At 39.8% G+C, this 12,615-nt stretch overlaps 1 protein-coding gene across 3 annotated transcripts; it reads right to left on the reverse strand.

Moving 5' to 3' along the window:
- Nucleotides 1-503: 503 nt before the first annotated feature.
- terf2ip (telomeric repeat binding factor 2, interacting protein) lies at nucleotides 504-6,744 on the reverse strand. Of its 3 annotated transcripts, XM_068595245.1 has the most exons (10): nucleotides 6,648-6,744; nucleotides 6,071-6,334; nucleotides 5,182-5,327; nucleotides 4,834-5,069; nucleotides 4,236-4,331; nucleotides 3,977-4,108; nucleotides 3,460-3,910; nucleotides 3,209-3,312; nucleotides 1,196-1,618; nucleotides 504-1,093 (listed from the first exon to the last, which is right to left on the reverse strand). In XM_068595245.1, exons 2-10 carry the CDS (start codon nucleotides 6,325-6,327, stop codon nucleotides 872-874), a joined length of 2,067 nt encoding a protein of 688 aa, XP_068451346.1. In that variant the 5' UTR covers nucleotides 6,328-6,334; nucleotides 6,648-6,744; the 3' UTR covers nucleotides 504-871. The 3 variants fall into 3 exon arrangements, with proteins under 3 accessions (XP_068451346.1, XP_068451347.1, XP_068451345.1); XM_068595246.1 differs by having other exon boundaries at nucleotides 3,460-4,108; nucleotides 4,918-5,069; XM_068595244.1 differs by having other exon boundaries at nucleotides 3,460-4,108.
- Between the last annotated feature and the right edge of the window lie 5,871 nt (nucleotides 6,745-12,615).

Consider the following 12,615-nt stretch of genomic DNA (forward strand, 5'->3'; position numbering starts at 1 on the left):
ACCTTAATCTTTACCTTAAATGTTCTTTTACTTGGAAATCAGGAAGATTTTGACAGTATAAAAAAATGCAAGCGCTTGTGTGCAGTAACATTTATGATATTTAGAGTAGTAGAGGCCCATTTGTTTACTCTCAGGGCACAAACTCAACCAATAGGCCTTTCTCCCAGCAGCCTGTTTTAACTCGTCACAGGAGGAAAAACACAGGTGTTACCAACTCCAGTAACGATGGCTCTGTTCTATTCAACTGTCCCAGTGAGGGACAGTTGAATAGAACAACAACACTGCAATCAAAGAAGCTGAATGGAATCGAGCCTTCATCAATTTGATCATTCACACCTGTGTTTTTCCTACTATGACAAGTGTACATGTCTTCTGTGAAAAAAGCTTTTTTAAAGCATTTAGATATCCTGCTCTCAGACACGGCTCAAAGTGTAATTTTTCTTTTAACCATTATATTGCAATTTGTTCACTTAAGCAGCAACACAATAACATGACATATGTAATAATGTAAATCATGTATTTTTAATTGATAAGAAAACTTTTGTGCAATTTAAAAGTAAACATACAACAAATTAAAAAAACAAACAGTATTTTCATTCTGAACACATTAAACGATTCTTTTCACAAAGGTATAGAGAATTATTTTACTTAATCTACCTAAAATGTTTAATAATTAAACCCTCTGTTCAATGTTTCTGATTTCATCTCTTCAAAGTTAGTCAAGGGAAGCAGCAATAAAAGCAGAGGGACACAATATTAATATTAGCAAACCAGCTCACACATTTCACACTTGTTTCGGGAGCATAATGGATGAGTTTACTCTTAATGTCCTGATCTCCTATTCTCTTTTGTAATAACCTCTCTTTCAATTTCATCTCTCTACCTCAAGGAACACAATTCTTTTGGCCACGCCCTGCTCGCCGTATTTCTCTTGTAGTTGCTGTCGGACCGCAGGATCAGCTGAGAACAAAAGACCATCGTCACAGAGATTCCAAATTGGTCCTGAAAAGAAGGAGGGATTTAAAAGCAGATCCAGAGCCGCAGAGAAGTCTCCGCTGGTCTTCAACAGGGCTTTGGTCACACTGACTAAGTCCTGAAACAAAAATATTTAGAGGAGATTAAAGACACCAAACAGAATATAACCAAGAATAAAAAAAGCATATTTTGGATGCTTCTACTGCACCACAGTCCTCACTTGGTTAGTCTGGTTCATCATCATTTTGAGTCGCTGCTTGTCCTCTTCCAACTGGACCTGGGTCAGTGAAAGTGCCGCATCTTTGTTCACTGTTGTCTGTGGTTTCCAAAGAGCGACTGGATTACCATCAATAATGGACTGAGAGTCCTCCTGAGATTCCCTGTCAAATATGAACAGGTGGGCCTTGGAGGCTGCATCGGCGGCCTCATTGGCCGCAGGTTCAGGGCAGCCCGTCTTAGGCAGGAAGGTGCTGGCCTCGGCCACCTGCATGTTCTTCTGTGGGCTGGGTACATGTTCAGGGTTGGACAGCATGAAAACATCTGCAGCTGTTTCTGAAGTTGGACTCGGAGGCCCTGTTGATGTGGATTGCATCGTGGCCGTTTCAGTCGGGTTTTGGAGTTCTAGACTTCCATCTTCATCAGACTTAGAGATGGGAACATAAGAATTGAAATATTTAAAGAACAAATCAGGATTTTTCCATGTCAAAAACATATGGTGGTCCATTGACGCAGCCTTTGTGTTAAGCCAAAATAATTGGGATTATATTTGTGGAGGTGAACCTTTGAGCAAATAGATTTCAGCGTTGAAGCAAAAGAAAATAGCTGCTAGAGCTGAAATAATTTGTTGATGACATAGTGTGAGAGGCAGAGACTCAAACAGGTCTTTTACTAAACAAAGTCACAAAGATAAAGGCTGGTATGGGAAACAAGCACCAGAAAACTACAGCTCGAAGGCGACGTACACACATGTGAGACAACGAATACAATCCTGCAACTGACAAGTGAAAGACAGACTAAATACACAAGGGAAGACAGGCAACAAGGCACTGGTGGAAACAATGAGGGCGAGGCTTTACAATTACAAAGGGGGGAAGGCACATGAGGAGGGAGGAGTCTGGAAAGTTAGCAGGTGAAGGGACTAAACAATCAGGAAACACTGCAAAGACAGAGGCTGCGGTCAAATAGTCAAATAATCACCTCCTAACGTCTAACCCTAAGCACTTTTCCTTGACCTCTGTGGAAAGTCACAGGGTCAAGAAAAGATGGGAAGGAGAATTCATGAGGGGTTAGAAAAAAGACAACCGCGGTGTTTAGAGAATCCGACTCCACTTTCACTAAGCGACGAAGTTATGACGCGACGTCAGTCTGCAACGGTGAAACTACAATGTTGTAGTCCATTTCGAACCACAATAAGCATCTTAAAATCTTCATCTGTGTTCTTACAGTGTTGCGTCATGAAGACGATCGGGAGAATTCGACCAGCACTTATCATGGCGGCCACTGAGGTACTTCCGGGTCATTTCCCTCAGTCAGGAAGGTTCCTACTCGAAAAGGACTATCCCAATCCCAAACTCCACCCTAAACCCTCAAGACCTGAAACCTCAGGGACTGACTGACGTCAGCTGCTAAGTGTTTGAGTTTGAGAGGCTGTGAGGGCTTGAACTGGTGTAAATACATAAAGAAATATTGTGTACAATTGTCTATTTATATTATACTTTTTATTCACCGATTTGAACATCTTCCTCACGAGATGAGAAGTCATTTTAAATTATTATATCATATATATTATGACGAATGTAAATAAATATATATTTTCTGCTTGCATTCGTCTAATTCATGTCAATGTTATGGAGTTTTTTTTTTTTTTAAACAATGTTGTAAAGGTATTTTATTGGGCTAAATGCCCACGTGCCTCTTTGTTTTTGTTTTTTTACATCTCCATTTTCCATTGGGAACTGCGTGTTTAACCTCACATTGCAATGCATTGTGGGTAATTCCCTTATGCAAAATCAGCATCTAATGCTGACTTACAGAAATGGTTCATAAAGGGTTCAAAATACCCGCTACAGCACTCTCAGGCACTCCATAATTTGACAATGGGACGCCCCTAAACCCTCAAGGACTTTGCAGGAGTGCGCCTAAAAGTCTGTGAGTCCGTAAAGGGGGGAGATTGGGATTGGGTCACACACAGAATACTCACGGTGTCACACATAGCTATTCTCTGTTGTCTTACCTCACTTCCATCTTCAAACTCTTTAGTAGCCATTTCTAGAAATCCTAACTTTCTCTTTTCTTTCTTCTTCCCTCCTTTGTGTGGCACTGAATTAGACTCTGTATCTGCAAAACAGAGATGAAGGTAGAATGAGATCTTCCCAATCTGCCTGTGGTTTAACATTTAACTTAATTCTGTTGCATTAAAGCTCGTAAACATATTAAGATGCCTTCTATGTGTTTTGTGCCCCAGTTGATGTAGTTATAACAAACCTGCTTGTGCCATTACAAGGACGGCAGCCTGTCTACTCTCCTCCTGTTGATGTTCTGCCACACTCTTTCCCCTGGCTCTCTTAGAAGGTGGCTGTTCTACTGTTGTGTCCATTTGAGGATTAGATTTATCGGCTGATTTTGTTTTCTTTGAGGGTTGAGGAGATAATGATAGTCTCCCTGGAGAAGTTGTTGATGATCTGAGTTGTTTGCCATACGGTTCAGGTGAGGAAGACATTTCGATCACAAGCTGCCTCCGTCTGAATCGACGTGGTGGCTGTTCCCGATTGGAGGATACTTTCTGCTTCTCTTTCTGAGAAAAGGTGTCAGGCAGACCCTCAGGCTCAGCTAGAGGAGAATCCTCTGGCACATTCTTTTTTGGTGGGGAAATAATTGTTTGTGGTTCTTCCGTTTCTGGTTCTGCACTGTCAGCTGAAACAGGTTGGGCATCCGCCTGTGGGTCCAAACAAGGTCCCTCAGGTTGGGGCTCATTACATGTTTCAGCTTCTACAGGCTCTACCTGTGTGCTTTCAGCTGGTTGTTTATCTGTCTCTGGGTCCACATGTTGTACTTCCTCTCGGGAAGGGATGGATGTTTGAGCTTCGACCATTTCTGTTTCTGGGCTTTCAGATGGAGTGAACTGGGCACCTATCTGTGGAGACACCAAATCTGTTGTGTTCAGTTCTGCTCCTTTGAATGTATTAATACATCACATGCAAACTTACAGGTCAATAGTTTAAAAGTGGTGATTGTTTCTGCCAGTGAGTTCTGGTTTGTACCTTTGTTGGGTCTGTTTCTGTTGAATGCATCTGAGGAGAAGCAGAGTCTTCCGCACTGGAGTTTTTTTGAACATCTGTCTCTTGATTGTCTTCTGCCTAGTGGTGAACGAAGGAGAAACTTCAGACATCTTGTTCATAAAAATACAACTATGAGTACTTTTGAAGTATTCTAAAGATTAATTTGTATGTCAATAGAATGTGAATGAAGTCTGTTGGATGTGTTTACATGATAATCATATTACTTAGAAAATAAAAGCAACAGTGCGTACATTTGATTTATTTTGTTGGGTGCCACCCAGTGGTAGTATTAAAAATGATTTTTATTGACAGGATCTTGCCATTATAATATTATCTTGATTTACTTTTTGTATAAAATGTTTCATATCTTAACAGCCAACATCTGAAACACAACTTGGGTCACCGGTATGTCTAGTAAAAGCTAAATAACAAAGCCACTGGTAATAACTCCATTGTTTCCCTGGTTTGGACACACAAATTGTTGGTAGCGGTGAGAACTGGCACTTGTACAGTTGCACTATAATCTGTGCCTCTCAACAGAGATATATGTATATGACAAAATAAATTTTAGGTAAATTACTTTGGTCTCGCTCTCTGCTGTTTTGGTGTCTTCTTCTATTGTTCCCACATCCACAACCTCTGACTGTCTCTTTGCCAGTAGCACCTGATAATGTTTTTTCATTCCTTGCCAGCTGCGAGTCGTCACGCGCTGCTTCTCCATCTCTTGCCAAAGCCGGTTTCCTCCAGTTTCTGTCATGTGCTTGCTGACATAAGTCAAAATGGCAGCATCCTCTTCAGCGGTGTAGGCCGTCCTGCCTAATCATAATGAATGAATGACAGAAATGTAATAATACATTGTATGGCTAATACAACAGCTTTTTCCAACAACTATTTTTTTCAACTTAGGGCTTAGGGCTTTTCATCATACCTCCTGAGAGTCCAGTTGAGATCTCTTTGTTGTTGTTGAGTCTAGCAGACTGTCTCGGCACCACTTCAGGATGTAACCTGTAGTCCTCTAAATTCAGCTGTTCATCCTTCTCAATACAGTCAAGAATGTACTGGGTGGACACGAACCTGAGAAAACAGCCACTTCATTTCCTGAATATTTTTTAAGTTACTTACAAAGTCAATCATCTAACTGATCACATACATCTACATGGCAATGTTTCAGCTTTTTCTAATGCAGTGTCATTAAATAATATGAATAAAACGTAATATAGTAAAACATTTTAATATAGTATGTAAAATTTTCCCAGTAACAGTATAAAAGTTCCCTTTAACAGAACAACATGTAGTTAAATTGTCTAACCTGGGTAGGCATTATTTTAATGAGCCTTAGAGGACTGGCAGCGCACAAACAGCAGCTACTGTATGAGACAGACTGTGCAAAGTTTAGGTGTATCTTATTTACATCTATTATATATAATAATTGAGATGTAAACATATATGTGTGGAGAAGCTTTAAATGACTTTGGAACGAGCTACCTGAGAAGATAAGGTTTGCATAACGGTATTGCCTTCATGAATGACCCTCAGGCTCATGAATGATATCAATATCAATATTGATATTGTCAATATCAGTAATGAAAAAATGCTTTGCTTTTCTGTAGAGCACGTCATAAACTTTGTCTTTAAAAAGGTGCTATATAAATAGTTATAATTATTATCAAAGGTCAAAATATGACAGATAACGTGGCTGAAAAGAACCATGAAAACCACACCAAAGTTTTGCATGGTTTCATTTCATCAATTGAGTAGGCGAGACACATTTCCCCTGACATGCACACTTTCTAATGGCGTCCCAGTCCTGTACCTACCAGTGGGCACTGGATTCAGGAATAACGGCTCTTTCCTCTGGATCTATCAGCAGGATCGCTCCTGGCTGCTGCACATTGCATAACAGCCCTGCCCCAGCTGTGATGAGCGGCTGGAGCTTGCGTTTGACAGGACCCGGTCGCAGGAAGAAAGTCATGGGCTCACCGTCCACGGTCATGAACAGAACTGGGGAGATGTTAGATTTGGCAGCATCCCGCTGTTTGGAAGTATCCTGCTTTTTGGACTTTATGGTCAACATGTCTCACCTGATGGAGGAGAGGGAATTATAGAGAAGACCGCATCAAATATTAAACATCAACGGTAGTGTTGTGTTATAATGCAACTAACGTTATGAGAACAAACATTTGACCGCTAAGTACCAAGCAAAAAGTCTAAGTTCTATGAGCAGCTGGGAAAAGGTTTTCCGTTGATTATTGTAACTAAGCCTGGTTAGCACGATTAGCTTTGACTTAGCCCGTTTAAGTTTGGAGAGAGTTCAAGCCTAATTATGACATCAAGTCATACACGTTGCATACAACTTAAACACTGCTTGTAGCATATATTGGAGTTTAAACTTGCCATATAGCGTTCATGGATGTACAAAGATTCGCGTTAGTTTGTTTACGTCCTCGGTGGGCCGTTCCCGCCGCGACAAAAATACAAAACATAGCTTACTTCCGGGGTTTCTTCTTCTTCGCCGGCGGAATGCAATGTTACTGTCGCAGTAGCACCTCCACTGTTTGTACCCACAATCAATTTTTGTTGTTATCAAAAACATTGCATGACTACATGTTAATTATTACCCACTACTAGATGCAGAGGCTTTTCAAACCTATTTGACACTATTTTGTATATCTTTTTTGTTGAAGCCTGTCTGGTAAAGTTATGGATACACAGGCCAGCACTTTACAGTTACAGCAATAGCGTGTGAGGCATGTCTTTGAGTTATGTAGTACTTTGGTTACAGGTGAACTTGTGAGTCACCAGCAAACTTGAACATCAGAATCAGCTTTAATGGCCATATACATTCTCACATACATGGAATTTGACGCAGGATTCTGCGCTTCATACTTATTTTCAAGCTAGATATAAAAGATAAATATAAAGAGAGACCAGAAAAAATAAGACATTAGAAAACAAAAAGAGGAAAAGTATGAGGGAGCGGAGTACCGAGGCTGCCATCTGCGGCGCCATCTTGCATATGAAATATTACGTTTATTTTGTGCAAAAACATGCTCAAGCACAGTTGCTGCTGTGTCAAGGACAGCCATCAATTGTAGGTGGTTCACAGAAAAACGGTTGCGTGTCATTTTCTTTGAGTTTTTAGCAGATTACAATGTCAACTTTTAAGCAAATAGCGCCACCTACTGCACTGGAATATGTCGTTTACATTATTCTAACTTCCACTTCCTTGGGTCACTGCTTGCTTTGAAGATAACTAAACCATCTATAAAAGTGTGTTATTGTGCTGCATGTTCAGACGGCTGTTTTTATTTGTTACACACCGGTAGATATGTGGCCTCCATGGATAACATGTTGGAAGGAGAGAAAGCCACAGAACTAAAACGACATCTTCTCTGTGCTGACTCTCTGAGGTCAGATATTCTTCTCATTATCGGCTGCGTTTTGGTTAATGTTGAATAATTAAAACCTTAAACATTTTGAGTTCAGTAACCTCTTTAGCTTCTTTATAAACTTCTTAAAAAATCATACATTTATAGTATATGATGTTTTATAGAGCCAGACATTCAGTCACCATTCAGTGTGATTTACACTGAATATTACTGTCTCTGATGTCCAGAAGTTCAGAATACCTGATCTGACATTGCAGCCCATTTAATGATCTGATTTGTCATTTTGTTTGGTTCTTAGAGAAAGAACACAGAAAGGACACCAGGCGTTGGGGAGGAGCAGCAGACTGCATGGAGACGAGGACGTCATGCTGTACCTGAAAACCACTTCGTACACAGCTGGAGACTGCAGCAGTCACATAACATGATTGTTTTAAAATATTGGGTGATTGTGAGTCTGTGATCAGATTTGGTCACAGGAAAGAACGGGACCAGTCAGCGTCACACACCTTCAGGGATTTCAGAGAAGACCTGTTGACCAAGATCTTTGACAGGAAATGAACCAAGTTGTAGAAAGCAACATGTGGGTAATGGACATTGTCTAAGCTAAGCCAAGACAGCCCAATGTTCTCAACTTTTGACTTTCTATCTCATAATTAGGATTTATCATGGGAATATTTGTATTATCACAGCTACATTTTCATCTTATTTTTTGTATTTTCTGGACGGAAATAGGTTTCCACACTTTTCGGCAGTGTTTATATATCAGATTATGCTGAAGGCTTCAACATGGCCATGGTTTAAAAAGGACTTTCCCTAAAACTCAAACATGGCAGCATTTATTTATTTATTTTTGTCCACTCCATTAAATGAACTCTAACAAATAAAAAAGTCAACACAAGGCATTACTGTATATTTAACTAAGTTTTACTTGAACAGTTAAGTACACAATCTAAAACTTGTCAGAGCCCTTTGAATTAAAGAGAAGAAGTAAATGGACATAACTAAGCAGAGCTGTGATATTTTACAGTGTATCAAAGTCCTGGATTTTTAAATAGATGTCTGTTATTTGACTCTCATAATCTCAAACAAAGCAAAAATCATTGATCATATTAGATGGCCTTCCTCTTTTGGAAAAGTATCTGTCAAGTGAATTGCTAAAATATGGCTTAAAACTGGTCTGAAAATATTACAGTTCTCACGTTTTGAATTCAATGTGTAACTTCACTATAATGTAAGCAAAATGTTTATTTGCAGCCGTTGTAAAGGCTGTACAGTCAGGACCACACAGTTAGGCGTAGTGGTGATGTTATGAACAGTGGACTGCCAACAACCCAGCTGAGTTGTGAGCTTCCTTTATGGGAGAAAATATTATATCTCCAGAATCAAACACATAAACACTGACAATCCAGTGGGAGACATTGTTTCTGTTCAGTTGATTGTCCCCCTGAGGCAGCTGTGGGTGGAAGATGTGATGGATGACTGAGTCACTGATTTCAGCACCTCATTACAAAAAAACATAGTAGTCACAGAAAATTAAACTTGATGTTCTCTTCTATTAGCAAGGAACCAGCAACAAAGTGTTGCACAAAATCGATGACATGCGCACATAGCTTATATTGTTTTGGGATGTTCTGAAGTCTTATACAAACAACACTGATTAATAGGAATTGTTAACCAAAACACTGATTCTCAGAGACTGGAAAGCAAAAACTCTATGAACTTTTTCGGAACTTCACTGCTGCACCTTGCTGAAAAGTGAATGTTGTTAAGTATCCTGTACTACTTAGGAATAACAGCACAGTGTTGTAAATATATCCTCTTAAACAAAGAAGTGCATTACAGATTATCTTACCGCTGCTGCTCCCGCACTCATAATGCAGTTATGTCTTATTCTGTTTTAGCACCTTTACATTTTTGTTGTTTTTGTATGTGTTATTCAATTTGTCTGTAAACTAAAGCGAATGAATAAATGAAGGATTTGGGACTTGGGCTGGCCTGTATCACTTCACCAGCCTTGCCTCCTTTTCACTCCTGACAGCTTCATTATTGTTATTGGCCTTTATTGTTCCTCTCCCTCTTCAACTCAACCAGCTGAAACAATACAACAGCCACCAAGTTGCTGCAACTCCTCAGAGTCGATGCATGTTTGTGGAGAATCTGTTAATATTGATGTGTAAATATTCACTCCTGCAAGTTGATTGTGATCCATCCTCAACCTGAACCTCTGCAATGAATCAACCAACTTGTTTCTCAACCGTCATCACACATCAGGACTGTGTTCATATCAGCTTATTTCAGACCGAGGATGTGAGACAAGGTCACCACAGTGTAACACAATGTGGTTTGCTTTGGCTCAGGCAGAGGAACATGTCCCAACTGTGAGGTTCAGTGGTTGTGTCCCTCCTGTAGGGGGAGATGTTATACTACTTTACAAAACACCTGCTTGTGCTGCCTGCACAAGTAACAATCTTGTTCAGGCAGCATTTTTCACTTTCTTGTTGAGCATTAGATGTGAAGATTAATGCCACACTCACATTTGCGCTTCAAATATGAGTTTGGAGACAGTAGGCGGTTAGCTTAGCTTAGCCTAAAGACTGGCAACAGGGGGAAACAGCTAGCCTTGCTTTGTCTCAAAGTGAAACTCTGCATCTCAAGTATTATTGATCACTTTAGTCCAGAATAATGGATTAATTGTCTTACCGTATCTCAGATAAAAAGTGAATTGTAAACAGTGTGCAGTCGAGTGCATCTATTTGCAGAGTTAGCATTTGGAAACAGACTTCATAACTGATGCTTCTGGAGACGATCAAGACTCCAGCTCCAGTGTGTTTTCAGCCTTGTGTCTGGCATGTTGTGATCCTCCCTTTTGATGTGTTGCTTTGGTAGAACCAGGCTAAGGGGACACGGGTCACTCTGAACTACTACTATTTTTGCCATTTAGAGCAGCATTGCTACTAATGATAGCCAGACAAACTAAAACAAAATAGATTAAGCTCAGTATCTACTACTACTACTCTAATGAATCTTTAGTTTTGCTAGCTACTGCCACACGCTCACATTTGAGCCATTTTCCAGATTTAAACTTTGGGCACGTCCATTCAATTTCTGCATATTTGGGAAATGACCTAAGACCAGGAAGGGTGTAAGACTCATCGGAAAAAATGCATGACACTTTGATGAACAGAGATAGTGACAATCTTGTGCAGGCATCATTTTTCACTTCATTGTTGATCGGTAGACATGAAGATTGGTGCTACACTCACATTTGCGCTTTAAATATATGTTTGGAGACAGTAGGCGGTTAGCTTAGCTTAGCCTAAAGACTGAAAACGCGGAAACAGCTAGCCTTGCATTGTCTCAAAGTGAAACTCTGCATCTCTTGAGCTCACTGAGTAACATGTTGCATCTGTTTGTTAACAAAAACCAAAGGGTAGGTGGGTTTTGTTACTTTATGATACAGCCAGGTTAGCTGTTTCCCTCTGTTTCCAGTCTTTATGCTAAGCTAAGCTAACTGTCGCCAGAGCTAATAAATGAAGGATGGGCCACGATCTTGAGCTGTGGGGTATGTGCAGTACACTTGGAGCTGCAATATGAGGCTCACAGCAGCCTGCACTACAAAGAAAAGGAATAATGTCCCTTTATTTGTTCATGTTTTTTTTAATGATCTTTTTAGTATTTGCAGAATTGTAACTCTCACCCATAAAGCAAATTAAATGACACCCTCTTGCGGGAGCCTCAGTGAAACCATACTTTACTACTTGTGTCGTACACAATGACACAATAACCCTTCTCTATCATCACCGGACTGTACCTTCAGATGTAGGTACAGACATAATGGTTTGAAATGTTTTAAAATGTTGTTGACTTAGCAGGCGTGTCTGTTCACATATGAAGAATTACAGAGAGAATTAAAAAAACACTTTCAGTTGACAGAACAAATCAGGAATAATGTGCAAGCATGTCAGACAGCAATTACCTAATGTTAGTCAAATAACAATACAGCTTGAGTCAGGGCACATTGCAACACATGTCACTAATGTTTCCTTTCAGATGTCAATTACTGATGTCAAAGAGTGAATGAGTGAATCACTTGTAAAAAATCCACCTGACGAGGGTCATGCGACACTTCGTGAATCATGCCACTTACACACATTGTCTAAAAAATGTTGGGGGGCGGAAAAAATGTGGTGTCGCAAGACGTAACAAAAACATGTTTTGAAGTAAAAAGAAGACAGCATTTGAAGTATAGTTTTGATTAAATAATGAAGGAGGTGGTGTGTAAAATGTGGTGAATAGACCTCTACTTACATGTTGAAATTGTAAAATTACCATTTTTTGTAACTTATATATTTACCAAAACTTACTTCATACTATAGGCATTATTATTATAATTGAAGGACTGAAGCAAAATAAAGAAGAGACTTTAATTATTTTCACTGAATAATACAAATGCTAAGAATCTGGTGCATTGAGTCACACTCATTTCTTGGAATTTTTCCCTTTGGAGCGCAAAGTGCCATCATATACATTCCGGAGGTGTTTTCTATACAAACACCAGATTAAACACAACTATTTCCAGAGAGCTATATTCGTTTTATAGCAACAGGTGTATCGCTTCAGAAACGAGGCTTGTTCAAGGACACACACACACACACACACACACACACACACACACACACACACACACACACACACACACACACACACACACACACACACACACACATCAGGTATCACACCCTGGTGGGAGTAAAATTCCTTTCTGATAATAAAACAAAAGAGACTAAAAAAAAGCAAAGCTGCTGTTTCTTAAGGAAATCAAACAAAAACAGAACTTCCTTGTGTAAATCACAGTCGCTATCTTTGGACTTGGCCCTGTGCAGATGAACAACTGCAGAAATATACTTTATGAAAATTACTTGGCAGATTAGCCCAGGAATCTTGGCAGTGCTTGGTCTACAGAGACCGACCGT

This window comes from Clinocottus analis, unplaced genomic scaffold, assembly GCF_023055335.1.
Source record: "Clinocottus analis isolate CAN_PGR_092001 unplaced genomic scaffold, fCliAna1.0.p SCAF_3, whole genome shotgun sequence".
NCBI lineage: Eukaryota > Metazoa > Chordata > Actinopteri > Perciformes > Cottidae > Clinocottus > Clinocottus analis.

Coding starts and splice junctions, on each gene's coding strand:
- terf2ip (XM_068595244.1), bottom strand. CDS start 6,327: ATGTTGACCATAAAGTCCAAAAAGCAGGATACTTCCAAACAGCGGGAT. Junction 4,109..4,235: donor CAGAAACAGACCCAACAAAG/GTACAAACCAGA, acceptor GTGTCTCCACAG/ATAGGTGCCCAGTTCACTCC. Junction 1,619..3,208: donor AGTTTGAAGATGGAAGTGAG/GTAAGACAACAG, acceptor CCCATCTCTAAG/TCTGATGAAGATGGAAGTCT.